The sequence below is a fragment of the Rhinolophus hipposideros genome (assembly GCF_964194185.1).
Source record: "Rhinolophus hipposideros genome assembly, chromosome: 3".
Classification (NCBI taxonomy): domain Eukaryota; kingdom Metazoa; phylum Chordata; class Mammalia; order Chiroptera; family Rhinolophidae; genus Rhinolophus; species Rhinolophus hipposideros.
Genome location: NC_138049.1, coordinates 31145866 through 31160657, shown reverse-complemented (window position 1 = coordinate 31160657; position 14792 = coordinate 31145866). Strand labels below are relative to the sequence as shown.

At 37.0% G+C, this 14792-nt stretch overlaps 1 protein-coding gene across 2 annotated transcripts in view; it reads left to right on the top strand.

Moving 5' to 3' along the window:
- Positions 1-14792, top strand: part of LAMA2 (laminin subunit alpha 2) — a 531205-nt gene that overhangs the window by 397013 nt on the left and 119400 nt on the right. For both annotated transcript variants that reach the window (XM_081040014.1, XM_081040013.1), the window contains 3 exons: positions 185-378; positions 6777-6919; positions 10208-10306. In XM_081040014.1, coding sequence (XP_080896140.1) covers positions 185-378; positions 6777-6919; positions 10208-10306 — 436 coding nt within the window. The remainder of the gene's footprint in view (positions 1-184; positions 379-6776; positions 6920-10207; positions 10307-14792) is intronic.

Here is a 14792-nt window from a genome sequence, read left to right as displayed (position 1 = left end):
CCTTTTGACCCACAAAGCCTAAAATATTTACTATCTGGATCTTTACAGGAAAAGCTTGCTGACCCCTGATCTATTGATTCTTGGTATCCATTTTGTTTCATTCAAAACAACTCAGACAACAGCAACAGTAATTTAGAGACATGACATTATTAATCTCCTGTGCTTTGTCACGGTTTACATCCAGGTGTGCTCCTGGCTATACTGGCAGCCCAAGCAGCCCCGGGGGCTCCTGCCAAGAATGTGAGTGCGACCCATATGGCTCAATACCTGTCCCCTGTGACCCTGTCACAGGAGTCTGCACCTGCCGACCCGGAGCCACGGGACAGAAGTGTGATGGCTGCAAGCACTGGCATGCGCGTGAGGGCATGGAGTGTGTTTGTACGTATACTAACATAACTATGAGTTCTGGGGCCTTGGTTCCACTTCAGTCTCATTTCCAATTGAGAGAGACTTTATTTTTTTAATGCAGTAGCTAGTGGTACTTTTCATTCTTTCTGACACTGTCTCTCCCCCTTCTGCTATTTGCCTGCTGGTTTTGTCTCTATCCCGCTGAGCCAAGAACAGCTGAGAAAATCCTCAGTGTGCTTTAGTCAGTTCATTGAAGACCTACAACAAAAACTCCTGAAGGCATATTTTACTTTTATTTTGTCCATCTCAGTGTTGGCATTGCCTTTGTGCCAGATTAAAGATCTGGGTTTATTAAATATTTTATAAACTTTCTGAATTTGTAATCAGCTGGACAGACACTTTAAACCTTGAATTACAACTGACTCTTCTTTTCCTAGCTGCCACAGAAATCCATGGGCTTATTGTTTCATAACTTTCTCTTGAACTACAGAACCTGGAAGCAGTGACAGTGAACTCAAGTATTTTTATTCATATGTACAATAAGCGAAGAGCAGTTGTTTGGCTTTCTCTCTCTCTCTCTCTCTCTCTCTCTCTCTCTCTCTCTCTCTCTCTCTCTCTATCTCTCTGTCTCTCTTTCTCGGTCTCTTGCTGTGCCATATTAAAAGTACATTGTATCAGTAGTTATACAAATTTGGTACATGAAAAATTTCATCAGCATCACCTAAAGCTTATAGAATACCTTTAGGCGAAAGGGGAAAAAAAGTCTTAATCAGTTTAAAACCAAATTTTTATTTTTGAAGATATTTATTTATATGTAATAATAAGCCCTAAATATGCACCAATCTAAATATTTCTTTTTAAAAAGGAGAGAGAAAAGAGAGAAATATAAAATCCATACCCAAGGAACTATCAATGGGCTTAATGTAGAAGAGTTAAACTAAAACATGCATATTAACACACACATTTTATCTTTTGTTGGAAATGTATATTTACTCATTTTATCCCTATTTGATGAGAGCAGACAGTTTATGTATCTTTAGCTAAAATTGGTTAATAGGTTTGGCCTTTTCAAAAATACTCAATGCACTCATTTCAGCTGGAGCTTCTTTGGCTTGGATGCAGTGTGTGAATTTTTTGTGACAGTAAGCCAGTAGTTATTATGCATGGGGGACTCTGGTAGACGTGCAGTATTTTGTACTAATTGCTAACAGAAAGATCTGTGATATAAGCTGCATGATTTGCCCCTTACATGTGCCCAGCTATAATGACCTAAATTTAGTACTGTATTCGTTAATATTAGACACAAACTTATCCTGACACTTTTATAGGCAAAGCCTCAGAAACATTTAGTCATGTTAAATATAATCATAGTCTTGAAATATTTCCTTTTTCTCCCATGCATTTTAGGTAGAATATCACTTTATAATCTTACGTGTATCTCTATTGTTGAATAGGAGAATGGTTTAGAGGGATTTGTGGGGGGCGAGGGGGTCCTGATAATAAGATAGGTGTTACTATACACAGAACAGTTATTGCACCCCTACTAAAAAAATAATTGTTTTCATAATGTGAATATTCCATGTCTCTATACATCCTTGAAATCTTCCCTACCACAGTGAATTAAATGTGGTTTTAATTTGTATCTCATTTTTACAGTTTGTTGCTAGACATTTCAGTCTTTTGGGGGGCAAATAAAAGTAGCTTGTGGTATAAGTAAAATAGTTTGTGTCATAATAAAATAGCAAATCATTATGTAAAGGGCATATTTTCCCATGTGTTTATCTTATATCTGCATAAATTAGACTTATACAGAAGCTTTGAAAAATAAATCCCCATAGCTGTCACATTTATAAGTCTTTTCGATCCATTTGGACAGATATTAGTATATTACTTGGAGCATGTATAAAACTTACCCTTCACTGATGGAAATGTGCTTGTACTTTATTCCTCAAAAAGCAAATACAGAGACCATAAGACATGGGATAATAATAGTCCTTTGGACACAGACGTAAAGTAAAATGCATGAGTTCTTGAAAGAGCAATTAAATGCATTTTCATTTCTACAACTGAAGATGAGAAACCAAAACAGTTGGGCAAGGGGTAGAATAAATGAGAGAAAACTTAGTATTCATCATGCCTCTTGGCATCCTAGCTTACCAATTTACTCTGTAGTAGTATATTGCTGTAAATCAGATCTAGTTCTGCATTCTAGTGTCTGATTTATTCTTGTATGAAGTAAAAACTGAGAAAACGTTTCCCTGGAAATTTCTGGAACCATCAGTAACTATACCATTATCAGTGAGCTAACTGAATTCCTTCTTGAAAATAGCGAGGTTATAAATTATAATAAGTTAGAAAAAGGGGCTAGCATAGGATTCCAAAAGAACACACTGCTCCCAAAAAAAGCATGGTGAGATGTCATATTATCAAGTACCTCTCAAGATCTTGAAATTTAAAAAATTATATATATATTTGCTTCCTTATATCCTGGGAACATCTGCTCCAACTACATCTACACTAGAAGTTAAATAGAACTTTTAAAATAGTGATAAACTTTGGACTCAGTGAGAAAGGAATTTTTGTTTTCATCATGACCTTAAAAAAAATTAAGAGTTCTTATGAATACTTGTTTTTTAATCTATGGATTGCAACTTATGAGTTTCTGATCTGAATTTACACTCTAAATCACACCCAAAATCATTATAAAATTTGGGAAAGTGTATTAGTTATCTATTGCCGTCACTCCAAAATTCAATAGTTTAAATAAACAATAGTGTGTATCCTCAAGATTCTATAGGTTGGCAATTTGGGCTGAGCTCCACTGGAAAATTCTTTTGTTGTCATGCCTAGTGGGGTCCCAGATGGCCTCATTCACATGATGGGGCCTCAGCTATTATAGAATGGTTGGGCCTGCCTTTCTCTCCTCAACTGTCTTTCTTCCTCAAAGAGGCTCTAGGGATTGTTTACAAGGCAGCAGAGTTCCAAGAAAGTGGGAGCAGACGCTGCATATCCCTAGAAGCTGACACTCAAGAGTCACACAGTATTCCTCAAGTGTGTCATAAATCTAGCCCACGTTCAAGGAAGGCAAACAGACTCTACCTCTTAATGGGAGGGGCGGCACAGAAGTGGTTACCATTTTTATTGCACCCCAGAAATGAGTATTGCCTTTATCTGTTCAGTAACCCATCTGTGTCGTGTCTTCCTTGATAATATTTTTCATCTTTTTTCTTTCCCTCCATCCCTCCATTCCAATAACTGTTTCCTGGGTCAAAACTGAATTACCTCATGAAAGTACCGTAATAGTCACCTGTCTTCTTGACATCGATCACTGTCTGCTTCTTCAATCACAAGATGATCTCCTTCCTCTAAGCATTGTTGTCATTCTAGTCTCCAGTTCCTCATACATCTGCCTGGTTCTCCATTTCCTACCACATAGCATGTTCTCATGTTCAGGTGCTTCCTATTTAGCCAATCTCTCCCTCTTTCCCTCTGCCCCTCTCTGCCTCTATCCCTCCCCCTCTCCCTCTCTCATTCTTTCTTCTTCTTTCCCTCTCTCAGTTCTTTCCTTCTAATTCCCTGATCATCTCTAATATATTTCTTGTTCTTCTTTCACAGATAGAACAACTATTTATTGATTGTTTACTGTGCAGAAGACAGTCTCTCCTAGGCACTGTAACCAAAGGGGATTAAGGTCCCTTCTCTGATGAGGGAGTAACAATGTATAAATAAAGTAGTAAGATAGCCCACAAATGCATGAGTGTCGAGGTAACAAGACAAAAGGAATACTGTAGTGATTGGTGAGGACAATAATTGCAGAGTCATCACAGACTTCCCCTCAGAGGAAGTAACCCTTGAGCACTTGACCTAAATATCCAGGAGCCACATAGGGGGAGATGGAGGGAGCTGAGTTCTAGGCAAAGGAGACAGCAAGCAAAATGATGTCTTCCAAACCCTTGCTCCCTTTAGGACCGAGCATCCCTAAATTTCATCATCTGGTCCTATGGTTCTAAACCGTGGTTGCATGATCGGGTCATCTGGAATCATTTAAAAAATACAGATGCCTGGGCCTTACCACAGACCCATCAAATCAGATTCTCTGGGTATCTGTATTTTATAAAACCCGTTTGATTCTAACGTGCAGCCCAAATTGAGAACAACTGACCTACAGCGGTGCTTTTCAAACATGAACATTCATGGATCACATGGGAATCATTCTAAAATGCAGCTTCTGATTCACTAGATCTTGGGTGGGCCTAAGATTATGCATTTGTAATAAGTTCCGAGGTGATGCCACTGCTGCCAGTGCAGTTGCTACTCCAAGTGTGGGGCACAGAAGAGTATCAGTATTCACCTGAGAGCTTATTAGAAAAGCACATTCTCCGTCAGAGAATCGGAAACCAGGGGATTCAATCAGCTCTGGAATCAGAAACACTGATGGCCTAGTCTTAAGTGGTTTAAAGATGTCTTTCCATGATTCAGATACCCACTGAAGTTTGAAAATCAGACTGTGGCTTGGTGTTTAGACAAAGTCAATTTGGCACCTAATTGTGATCCAGGTTGTGTTTCCTGTAATTGTTTCATGTAGACAGGCCTATTGAAGCTTCTCAAGCACTGGCATTGACCTGAGGGCATGATGCCTCAATGCTCTCTTTTTGTCACTCACTTTCCATGCAGAGCAAATTCTCTTTCATTCTGGGTGGGAGAAGCGGGAGAGATGCAGCTCTAGTTCCAGACTTCAGCTCCTTTGTTCACTCAGCTTGTAAGGCATCAGGAGCTTGTGAAGTCCCTGCAGGTGATGCTCTCCTGTTGCAGGTGACACCTGAAGGATGTGATTTATTAGAAGCCCTGCTGCAGCGGTTTCTTCCCTGAGAAGGGATATTGTAATTCACCTTTAACTGCTGTCCTATCGAAAAATCAACCTCTGTACTGCTTCTCTTTGTTTACAAGCTTCAGTTAATGGTTTTCTCTCCATTAGGCAGCTCAGGGGAGTGCTGTTTAGAGAACTAATTGAATTCTTACCAGTTTTGATCATGATCCAAAGCTGCTCCAATCTCCGTATTTTCTGTTATGTACTTTCCTCTCTTCTAGCTAACATGTGTACAGTTTTGATACCTCTATGTACAGAACATGAGCTAGAAAATATAACTGTGTACATGAGTGCATATCATGTATATGGCAGTCCATGCTCTTTACATGGAGAAGCTCGGCCTCATTACTATGAAGCGAAGAGTAAAAAGAAATTTTTGAGCTAAGTTTAAACAAATATGTATCTTTTTTAAAATCCACCAAAAGAATTAATATATTTTAATTTTAAAACTTGTACTATTTATGAGATTATTTTGATACTGAAGAAATAATCCATTTTTTTCTCTCCACTAATTCTACTACCAGCCCCTCTTCACCACCACCACACTTGAATAGTATCTCTTTCTAATCATTGAAAAGACCATGCATGGGTAGAACATCAGCACCCTTAGCTACTTAAATAACTTTTTTTATGGCCCTCAGCAATTATTTATCTACAAGACTGGATTAGATTAATCATCAAAGTACCATGTTTCCCTGAAAATAAGACCTGGCTGGACAATCAGCTCTAATGAGTCTTTTGGAGCAAAAATTAATATAAGAACCAGTATTATATTATATTATATTATATTATATTATATTATATTATATTATATTATATTATATTATGTCAATTATATTAGATGAGACCTGGTCTTATAGTAAAATATGACCAGGTCTTCTATTAAGTTTTGCTCCAGAAGACACATTAGAGCTAATGGTCTGGTTAGGTCTCACTTTCAGGGAAACACAGCTATGTAAATAAATATCACTGTGAGCAAAAGAGTTATAAAAAGAAATTCTTTCTTTTGAATAAAAAAAAAAAAATCTCAATATATGTCAAGCTAAAAAAAAACCATGCAGTTTTTGCCTATGTAATGCATGAAGCATGTGGAGACCCAATTGCTATAGAAGCCCCACCGTGCAATCTATGTAGCATTGTACCCTTGCATGCATTTTTAGACTCTGGAGCATGTTGTATTCCCTAGTTACAGATTTCCTCTAGATTGCTCATGTGGGAATTTCTGGGGCATTAGAATGTTATATTTTACATTTTACCTCTCCTTTACTACTTCTGCAATACACCAATTTCCTTCAAAATCCATTTGTTCCTCCTCTCTGGTTCCTCAGTTTATATCGTTCATATTTCAGGTTCTGGATGACAGAAACGGTTGCTCTCTTGTTGTTCTTTTAATCTTTTTTTCAACGGTCATTCATTCAAAAACGTTAATTATCTGAGATGAGGAGCATCACCTTTCACAGAATTATGCATAAGCCATAAAATATGTCATACCTGAAATCGTTGAACATCGGCCTGGGGTGCTTCGCAGAAGTAAATATTCTCTGTTGTTTCCCTTTCACAGTTTGCGGAGATGAATGCACGGGCCTTCTTCTCGGTGACCTGGCTCGTCTGGAGCAGATGGCCCTGAGCATTAACCTCACTGGCCCGCTGCCTGCTCCATATAAAATGCTGTATGGTCTTGAAAATAGGACTCAGGAACTAAAGGTAGGTTGGAGCAGTAAGAGCCAGAGCCAAGGAAAAGATGACAGAACTTCTTTAAGAATTGCAAAAGCTCTTCCTATTGCCCCAAATCAAAGTAAGCACCTGTTAGGGAAATTCAGAGACTGTCTTAATCAGTGTTTTTCAAACTTGAGAACTGTAATACACAGATTGCTATTAAGGAAAAGAGGCCGATGTACCCCCCAGTGTTTGGCCTAAATCACTTTTATTATGTTACTTAAATATAGGCAAACATAAAATCAGGTATGAAGTTCTTATACTTATAGCTCTATAAAATCAAAACACATTAATCCTTACAAAAGCCTAAAAACCAATAAAATCAAATTAAAAACATTAATATAAAATAATGGATGATTTTGTTTAAAGCAAGTTGCTGCTTGCAACAAGAATATGATACAGACTACTTCTGTGCAGGTTCTTTCATCTGCATATAGCATGTAGTAACTCACTGCTCCTACCTTTCCAGGATTTGAACTAGAGAGCCCCTAGCAAGGGGTCCCAACTGATTTGGCATCAGTTGACAAGTTAGAATGATTTATGTGCTCGATCTCCCATATGATCAAGCATGCATGCAAATGTAGGTGCTGAAATTAGGTGGTCCTTTCATCTCTCAGGTGCCCAGCCTGTGTTCCATAAATTCTTACATTAACATTTCAGTTGCTTGGCAAAATGAAAACACAAAATTAAATTTTTGTACTAGAGAACAAGTAGACCTTTGAAAGTACTTCATTAAGAACTGATTTGAGAAACACTACTCTAAAACATTGTTAAAGCTTTCAGTATTTAATGGAATGGGAAGAAATGTTAAGAAAACTGAGGTTCATCTGATGACAGATGACTACATATGCATATACACTATTAGTCAATTATCAAATATTAATTGAGGGATTCTGGAATGCCCCTAGTATTGCACTTGATTCCCTGGGGGTTTCATGATTTCTATAGTGCAGTCATTACCCCCCAGGAAGCTTGGAGTCTATGGTTAAAAAAGGTAATTAAACAATATAATTAAACATTTAGCAAAGGTACATAATTACCCTATTTTATAAAAATTTGACAAAAAATAGACTACAAAGATGGAGAAATAGGCAAGATTCAGAGTAACCAGGGAATGCATTGTTAATAAGAATATAATTTGTGTTGGAACTTGAAGAATAGGCATAATTTTAATAGGCAGAGAAATATTGGTGAGGAGTGGGCATTGTAAGAATATAGGGAATATATTCTTTCATCCGGACCATAGCCTTTAAGATAAGAATTATTATCCCTATTTAACAGAAGAAACCAATAATGATGATAGCAAGAACAAGTAACATTTATTGACAAATATCTCTGTGCCAGGCAATTGACCAGTCTTACATGAATTATCAGATATAAATCTTGAAGAAAAAAAACACAAAAAAAAAAACTCCATAAAGTAGGAAACGAGTACTGTATCATCTACGTTTTTTCAGATAGGGAAACTGAGGCACAAAGAAGTTACCTTTGAGACACAAAGTCACATGGCCTCTAGATGTAGAGCTGGGATTTGAATAGAGGCAGTATTACTTTAGGGCCTCTAAGAATGAAACCACCTTTGCAAAGCACAGAGAGAGAAAAGAACTCTATACTCCAGTGGCGAGGTCCCCCTGACCGCTGGCCTGTATATACTTGTGCCATCGAATCTAAGAGAGCCACAGCAGAGGCAGAGGTGAAAACTATAGCAAGGACTATCTGGCAGACATTACAAGTCATGCCTGCTAACAAAAGATAAGGCTGGAGACTTGAGTGGGACAGGGTGATATGAAGGGACAACCTTGAAAGCCAGGCAGAGGAATCTAAAGTTGACATTATAGGCCCAGTATTCAGGAATGGGAAGAGGTTTAGCAAAGAAGATGCTGGCCAGTTATTTTCCTTATACATGGAGTGAATACAAAAAAAGAAAATTAAACTAGAAAAGCAAATACTTCAGTAGGACATATTTTTTTTAAAAAATAATACTTAAGTAATAGATGAAGTACTCTTCCTTTGGCAGAGGTTCCAATCTGTGGTCATCATCTAAGCCAGGGAATTCAGTCACCTACTTCCTTATGGCTGGATGGTCAAAATGACCTTGATTTGCCTTAAATTCCAATCTTTCTTGATTGGATGTTTGTTTTCTTCCATAATTTATTTAATATCTGGATACTTTGAATCCCATTTTAAAACCTTAAGCAAGTTACTTACCTTCTTTGTACAGTTCCTTTAACTGTGTCAGTGCTCCCTGGGTTCCAGCCAGAGAACACCAGGAACACACTTGTAATAGAACAAAATTGGGTTTTTAAGCATTGCAACAAGAAGGGACACTGCACACTGCAGGGCATTTTGGGTGTTTCAATAAAAGGGCATTAGGAAAAACTCATTAGTATTTGGATTTATGTCAGGTAGTTAGGGCCAAGTTGAAGGAAATAGGAGTTTGCTGGATTGGGTGCTATTAGGAAGTGGGAGTAATTCCATAATCAAGTATTATAATGAATCTTATCTAGAAGGAGGGAAGAACAAGGAGAAGCTAAAGCTACAATTAGGAAGGAGGCAGTGGTTACTCATGTCAGCCAGGAAATGGGATTTGGGTACTTTTGTGTGTTGCACAGAGACCATGGTTTTGTCTGTGCTTAGACAAGATTTTGGAGTGGTCTTATTTTATTTCATTCATCACTGTCACAGAGTGCCCCTATATAATGGTAGTGTTCTGCGAGATTGATTAGGTTCAATAGGAGAAGAAAATGGCTTAGTTGTGAGTGCCAGGCCAGCTCCTACCAACACTGAGATCAAGCCAGTTAGCTGGTACCTGGCCGGTTCTGTCAAAGACAACCGTCCTCTTTTTAAGCTGTAAATGTTATCTCTGTTAATTAAAATGGGAGCCTTAAAGAATCAACGTTCATCTTAACTCTACCCCTTACTGGCTGTGTGATCTTGTGTAAATGTTTAACTTTTTTCAAGCCACAGTTTCCTCATACATAAAATGAAATAACATTTACCTCATAGAACTGTCATGAGAATGAAGTGGAAAAAAAAGAAGCCGGGCACATAGTAATTTCTCAATAAATTACTGCAATTTGTATTATTTGCCAGCATATTCCACACAGTGCTTTGTGTATACATGCCCAATTGAAATGGTTTGTTTCTCTTTTCTTCAAAAGTGAGAAGGTTAAGTTTTTTGTATATAAAGGAAAAATGTGTTCTGTTAAATGTTCAAGCTCATGACCAATGCAATACCATTTACTAAAATGTATAAATAAATGAAATCTTTTTTAGCACTTGCTCTCACCTCAGAGGGCCCCAGAGAGGCTCATTCAGTTGGCAGAGGGAAATCTGAATACGCTCGTTACAGAAATGAATGAGCTTCTGACCAGGGTAAGTTGACAAAATCATAAATTTTCTTACAGCAGAAAGATCATGTAAATTAAGGAAAATTACTTCAAATTTCTGAAATGCAAATCTCCTTCTTCCGAATTCCCATTTTGGTGCATAAAATAGATGTATTTTTGATTTGCTACTTCTACCTCAAATAAAATCTGAGAACCCAGTAGTATAAAAAAAAGTTGGAATACTTGGGAAGTGTCAAGAAGAATGGCTAAAAATATCAGAATGACAGTACATTTTGAAAACTATAACAAGTAGCTTCCTTGGTAAAGTTTTTTTTTATCAATTCTGAATTTCAAAAGCACTGTCTTTGTGTAAGGAAAAAAGAACAACAAATGAAAATACTGTAGTCTCTTTGAACTCATGGAATTTTTGCATTTGTATAGAAAAACAGTCTAAATCAGTATTTTTCACACAAGAGGAAATCTTCTTTATTGTGAAAAATCAAAGTGTTCAAGACACTTTTTAGAAGCAGAATGTAAAGTCCATGTTGCATTTATCAGACTTTTTGAGGAATTGGGAGTTTCAAATTTTCAAAGCTCCAAGAGGGTTAAGGTTCTTTTTGCTGGTGGAGAATGAAGATAACAACATAAAGTTCGCCATCTTGTGGCAGAAAAATGCATGAACCGGAAAACTGGCCTGTAAATCAGAGATCCAGTTTGATTATCTACTAAGAGCATTAAATGACAAAGAATATTGGAGCGAGAAGGTTCTTACAGATTATGTAGTCCATTTTTTCCTTTTTTTTAGGAGAGATACCTTAAACCATGATAATGAAGTGAATTATTAATGTCCATACAATTCACTAAACACAGGGACCCAAGCAAGCCCACTGTCCTGGTACTGTTTCTACCTCACCTTCTGCTGGTTTAGGAAAATTTTCATAGGGAAATCAAATGGGCTTCTGAACACATAATGCAAAACAATGGCCCTGATGTTACAAATAGCATACTAAACGCTTTTCTCATAATCTCATACTAGTAATGTGAAATGTACAGATACAAAATAGTTTCTTGCCAAATATAGTTTGACATTAATTAGAGTAATGAGTATATTTATCTCGTATTAATTCAATATTTAATAATTTATATTTGTTTGGTGAATACAACTGCATAAGAAATTTTAAATGCATAGCAGAGTAAACTCAATTTAACAAATACATATAATGTTTACCACATACAAAATCCAAGTTAAGTGGTAGAAGATGAAAGATACAAACGAGTTTCAGTCCCTGTTTTCAAGGAGATTGCAATCTTGTGTGTGTCTGTGTGTGTGTCTGTGTGTGTATTGCGTACATAAGCATTTAGGCATGGGAGACAACTGTAAGTAAATGTATAGTACAACCTGAAATAAAATAATAAAACGTACCTGAGAAATACCTACATATGGAATAACTTGATCTTGTTAAAAGTAATTACGGAAAATCCCATGGAACAGGTGGCATTTCATTCATTAATTTAATTAATAGTTATTGAGTGTCTATAATGTTCTAGGCACTGAGAAAGAATATCACATGCTGGATATAGAGGTACAAGCAAAACTGACACATGCATTGCCCTCACTGAGCTGATTATAGCCTAATGATCTGAGTCTAGAGACACAACAAATATTTTAGTAGGAGAATCAGATCTTTATTACGTCTTAGGCCTCATCCTTGCATCTTTCCAGCAGACTCTCTCATACTAAATATTTTTAAATATACTTTATATTTTAGAGAAGTTAAAGATTCAAAGCAAAGTTGATTGTGAAATACCAAGAGTTTCCATATGCCCCCTGCCCCTACACAAGCATATGAGTGTGTATGTGTGTGTATCTTCTTTGATGTCTGTTCAAGTCTTGCTATAGACTGAATGGTGGTGTCCCCTCCAAAATGCCTCTGTTGAAATCCTAACCCCCAAGATGATGATATTAGGAGGCAATCACCTTTAGGAGGTGATTAGGTCATGAAGGTGGAACCATTGTGAATGGAATTAGTACCCTTATAAAAGGGACTCCAGAGAGATCCTTTGCCCCTTCCTTGTCACGTGAGGATACAGTATAAATAAACTGCCTATCAGGCAGGATGTGGGTCCCCACCAGACACTGAATCTTCTTGGGACTTGATCTTGCACTTCCCAGTCTCTAGAACTGTGAGAAATGCTTTTTTGTTATTTATAAGCCACCTAGTATACGGTACTTTTATTAGAGCAGCCCAAATGCACTAAGCCAAGTTTTTTTCTCATTTTTTAAATGGGTTGTTTATTTTCTCATTATTTTGTTTGAAGAGTTCTTTGTATATTTGGGTATGTCCTTTATCAGGTATGTCTTTTACAAGTATTTTGCCCCAGTCTTTGGCTTGCTTTCTCATACTCTTAAAAGTCTCTTTCTCAATATGGAAGTTATTAATTTTAATAAAGTCCAGCTTACCAATTATTTCTTTCATGGATCATGCCTTTGGTGTGGTATCTAAAAAGTCAGTGAAATACTCAAAGTCATCTAGATTTTCTCCTATGTTATCTTGGCACTTTATAGTTTTGCATTTTATATTATACTCGGTGGTCCTATCTGAGTTAATCCCAGACTATTTTTTAAATATTTTCCCCCCTTGGAATAGTTTTAGATTTACAAAAAAGTTGCAAAGATTGTACAGAGATTTCCTATATACTCCATACCTACTTTCCCCTACTGTTAATATCTTTGTATGACATGTTTGTCACAATTAATGAACTAATACTGATTCATTATTATTAACTAACACCTATACTCAGATTTCTTCAGTGTTTACTTAATGTCCTTTCATTATCCCAGTATCCCATCCAGGATTCTACATGACATTTAACAATCATGTCTTCTTAGGATGTGTCCTCTATATTGTGACTTTTTCTCAGACTGTCCTTGTATTTGATGATTATGACAGTTTTGAAAGGTTAATTTATTTTGTAGGTTGTCCCTCAGTTGAGGTCTCTCTCATGTCTGGAACAGAGTTATGGATTTTTATAGAAAAAAACACAGAAGTAAATTATAATTTTTATCATATCATATTAAGAACCCATGAACTCAATATACAGTATTACTACCATGTTTCCCCGAAAATAAGACTGGGTCTTATATTAAGTTTTGCTCCAAAAGATTGCATTAGAGCTTATGTTCAGGAGATGTCATCCTGGAAAAATCATTTTCAGGTTTATTTTCCAGTTAGGTCTTATTTTCGGGAAAACATGGTATTGATGTTGATCTTATCACGTGACTGAGGTAGTGTTTGCCAGATTTCTCCACTGTAAAGTTACTCCCCCTCCCCCAGCTTCCCACGCTCTAATACCATTTTTATCTGCCCAGCCTTCAGATTTTATAATACAAAAAGCCTAGAAATAAGACTGCTGAAAGTAGAGATCTCCTTGATGAAAGGAGGGTGGGGAGGAAATGGAAATCTTCACTTCTTAATTAACCTTGGCCCTACCACATTTATAATTAGAAACATTACCATTGTGGAGACCTTAAATACTCAAGTCAACATGATCAATTCTTTTATTCCCTGTGGACAACCTGTATGATAATCAAAAAGTGAATTAATACACATGGAATCATAACTAGAGGGGTAAAAGACTGAAATATCCAATAACATCAGGCTAAGACCACCAATATATTTCTCTCCCAACCATAAATGATCCAGAAATTGGACCAGAGTAAGAGAAGTTCAGTAGCTATGACTTCCTATTATCCATGGCTACGTTAGGAGGCAATGCCTTTAACTAGGACTGCACATTAGAATTACTTCATGCCAGGTCTTACCCCCCAAAGTTTGTGACATAATTAGTCTGAGGTACAGTATGAGCCCTGGGATTTTCAATAGCTCTCCAGATGATGCTGATGTCAGCCAACGTTGAGAACTACTGTGAGCCTCTAGTTATCTGATGGCTCCAGCTCCCTTTCCTCTGGAAAGTGCCAAACTCATTGGTATAGCCAACCTTTTTGATGCTCCATTTTCTCTGCTTTGTTGGCTGACAAGTTGCTTTATGACTACCGTGTTTCCCAAAAAAATAAGACCTACCCCAAAAATAAGCCCAGTTAAGATCATCAACCCAGACGGACACATTTAGTGTGTTGTGACAATGTTCCAAAAGAAGATGACATGACTGTATTTGAATAAATGTAGATTGTTGTATATGAAAAAATGAGATATCCCCTGAAAATACGCCCTAATGCATCTTTTGGAGCAAAAATTAATATAAAAAACCCAGTCTCATTTTCAGGGAAACACGGTAATACATTCTTAAGATTTGTTAAGACATTTGGCGAGTCTCATCCTGCATCTGGTGTGGGAGCTGCCCTCTCTCCTTCAAGTGCATCTATATACCAGGGGGTGACAAAAAATGTACACATTTTAAGAGATGTTATCTATGTAGTACTTTTCAAAATTGAATTGAATTACGGTAACAGTGTGTAGTATGACGTTCACTCGAAAGATGGCGTTAATCATCAAATGAATGGTAGTCATTCA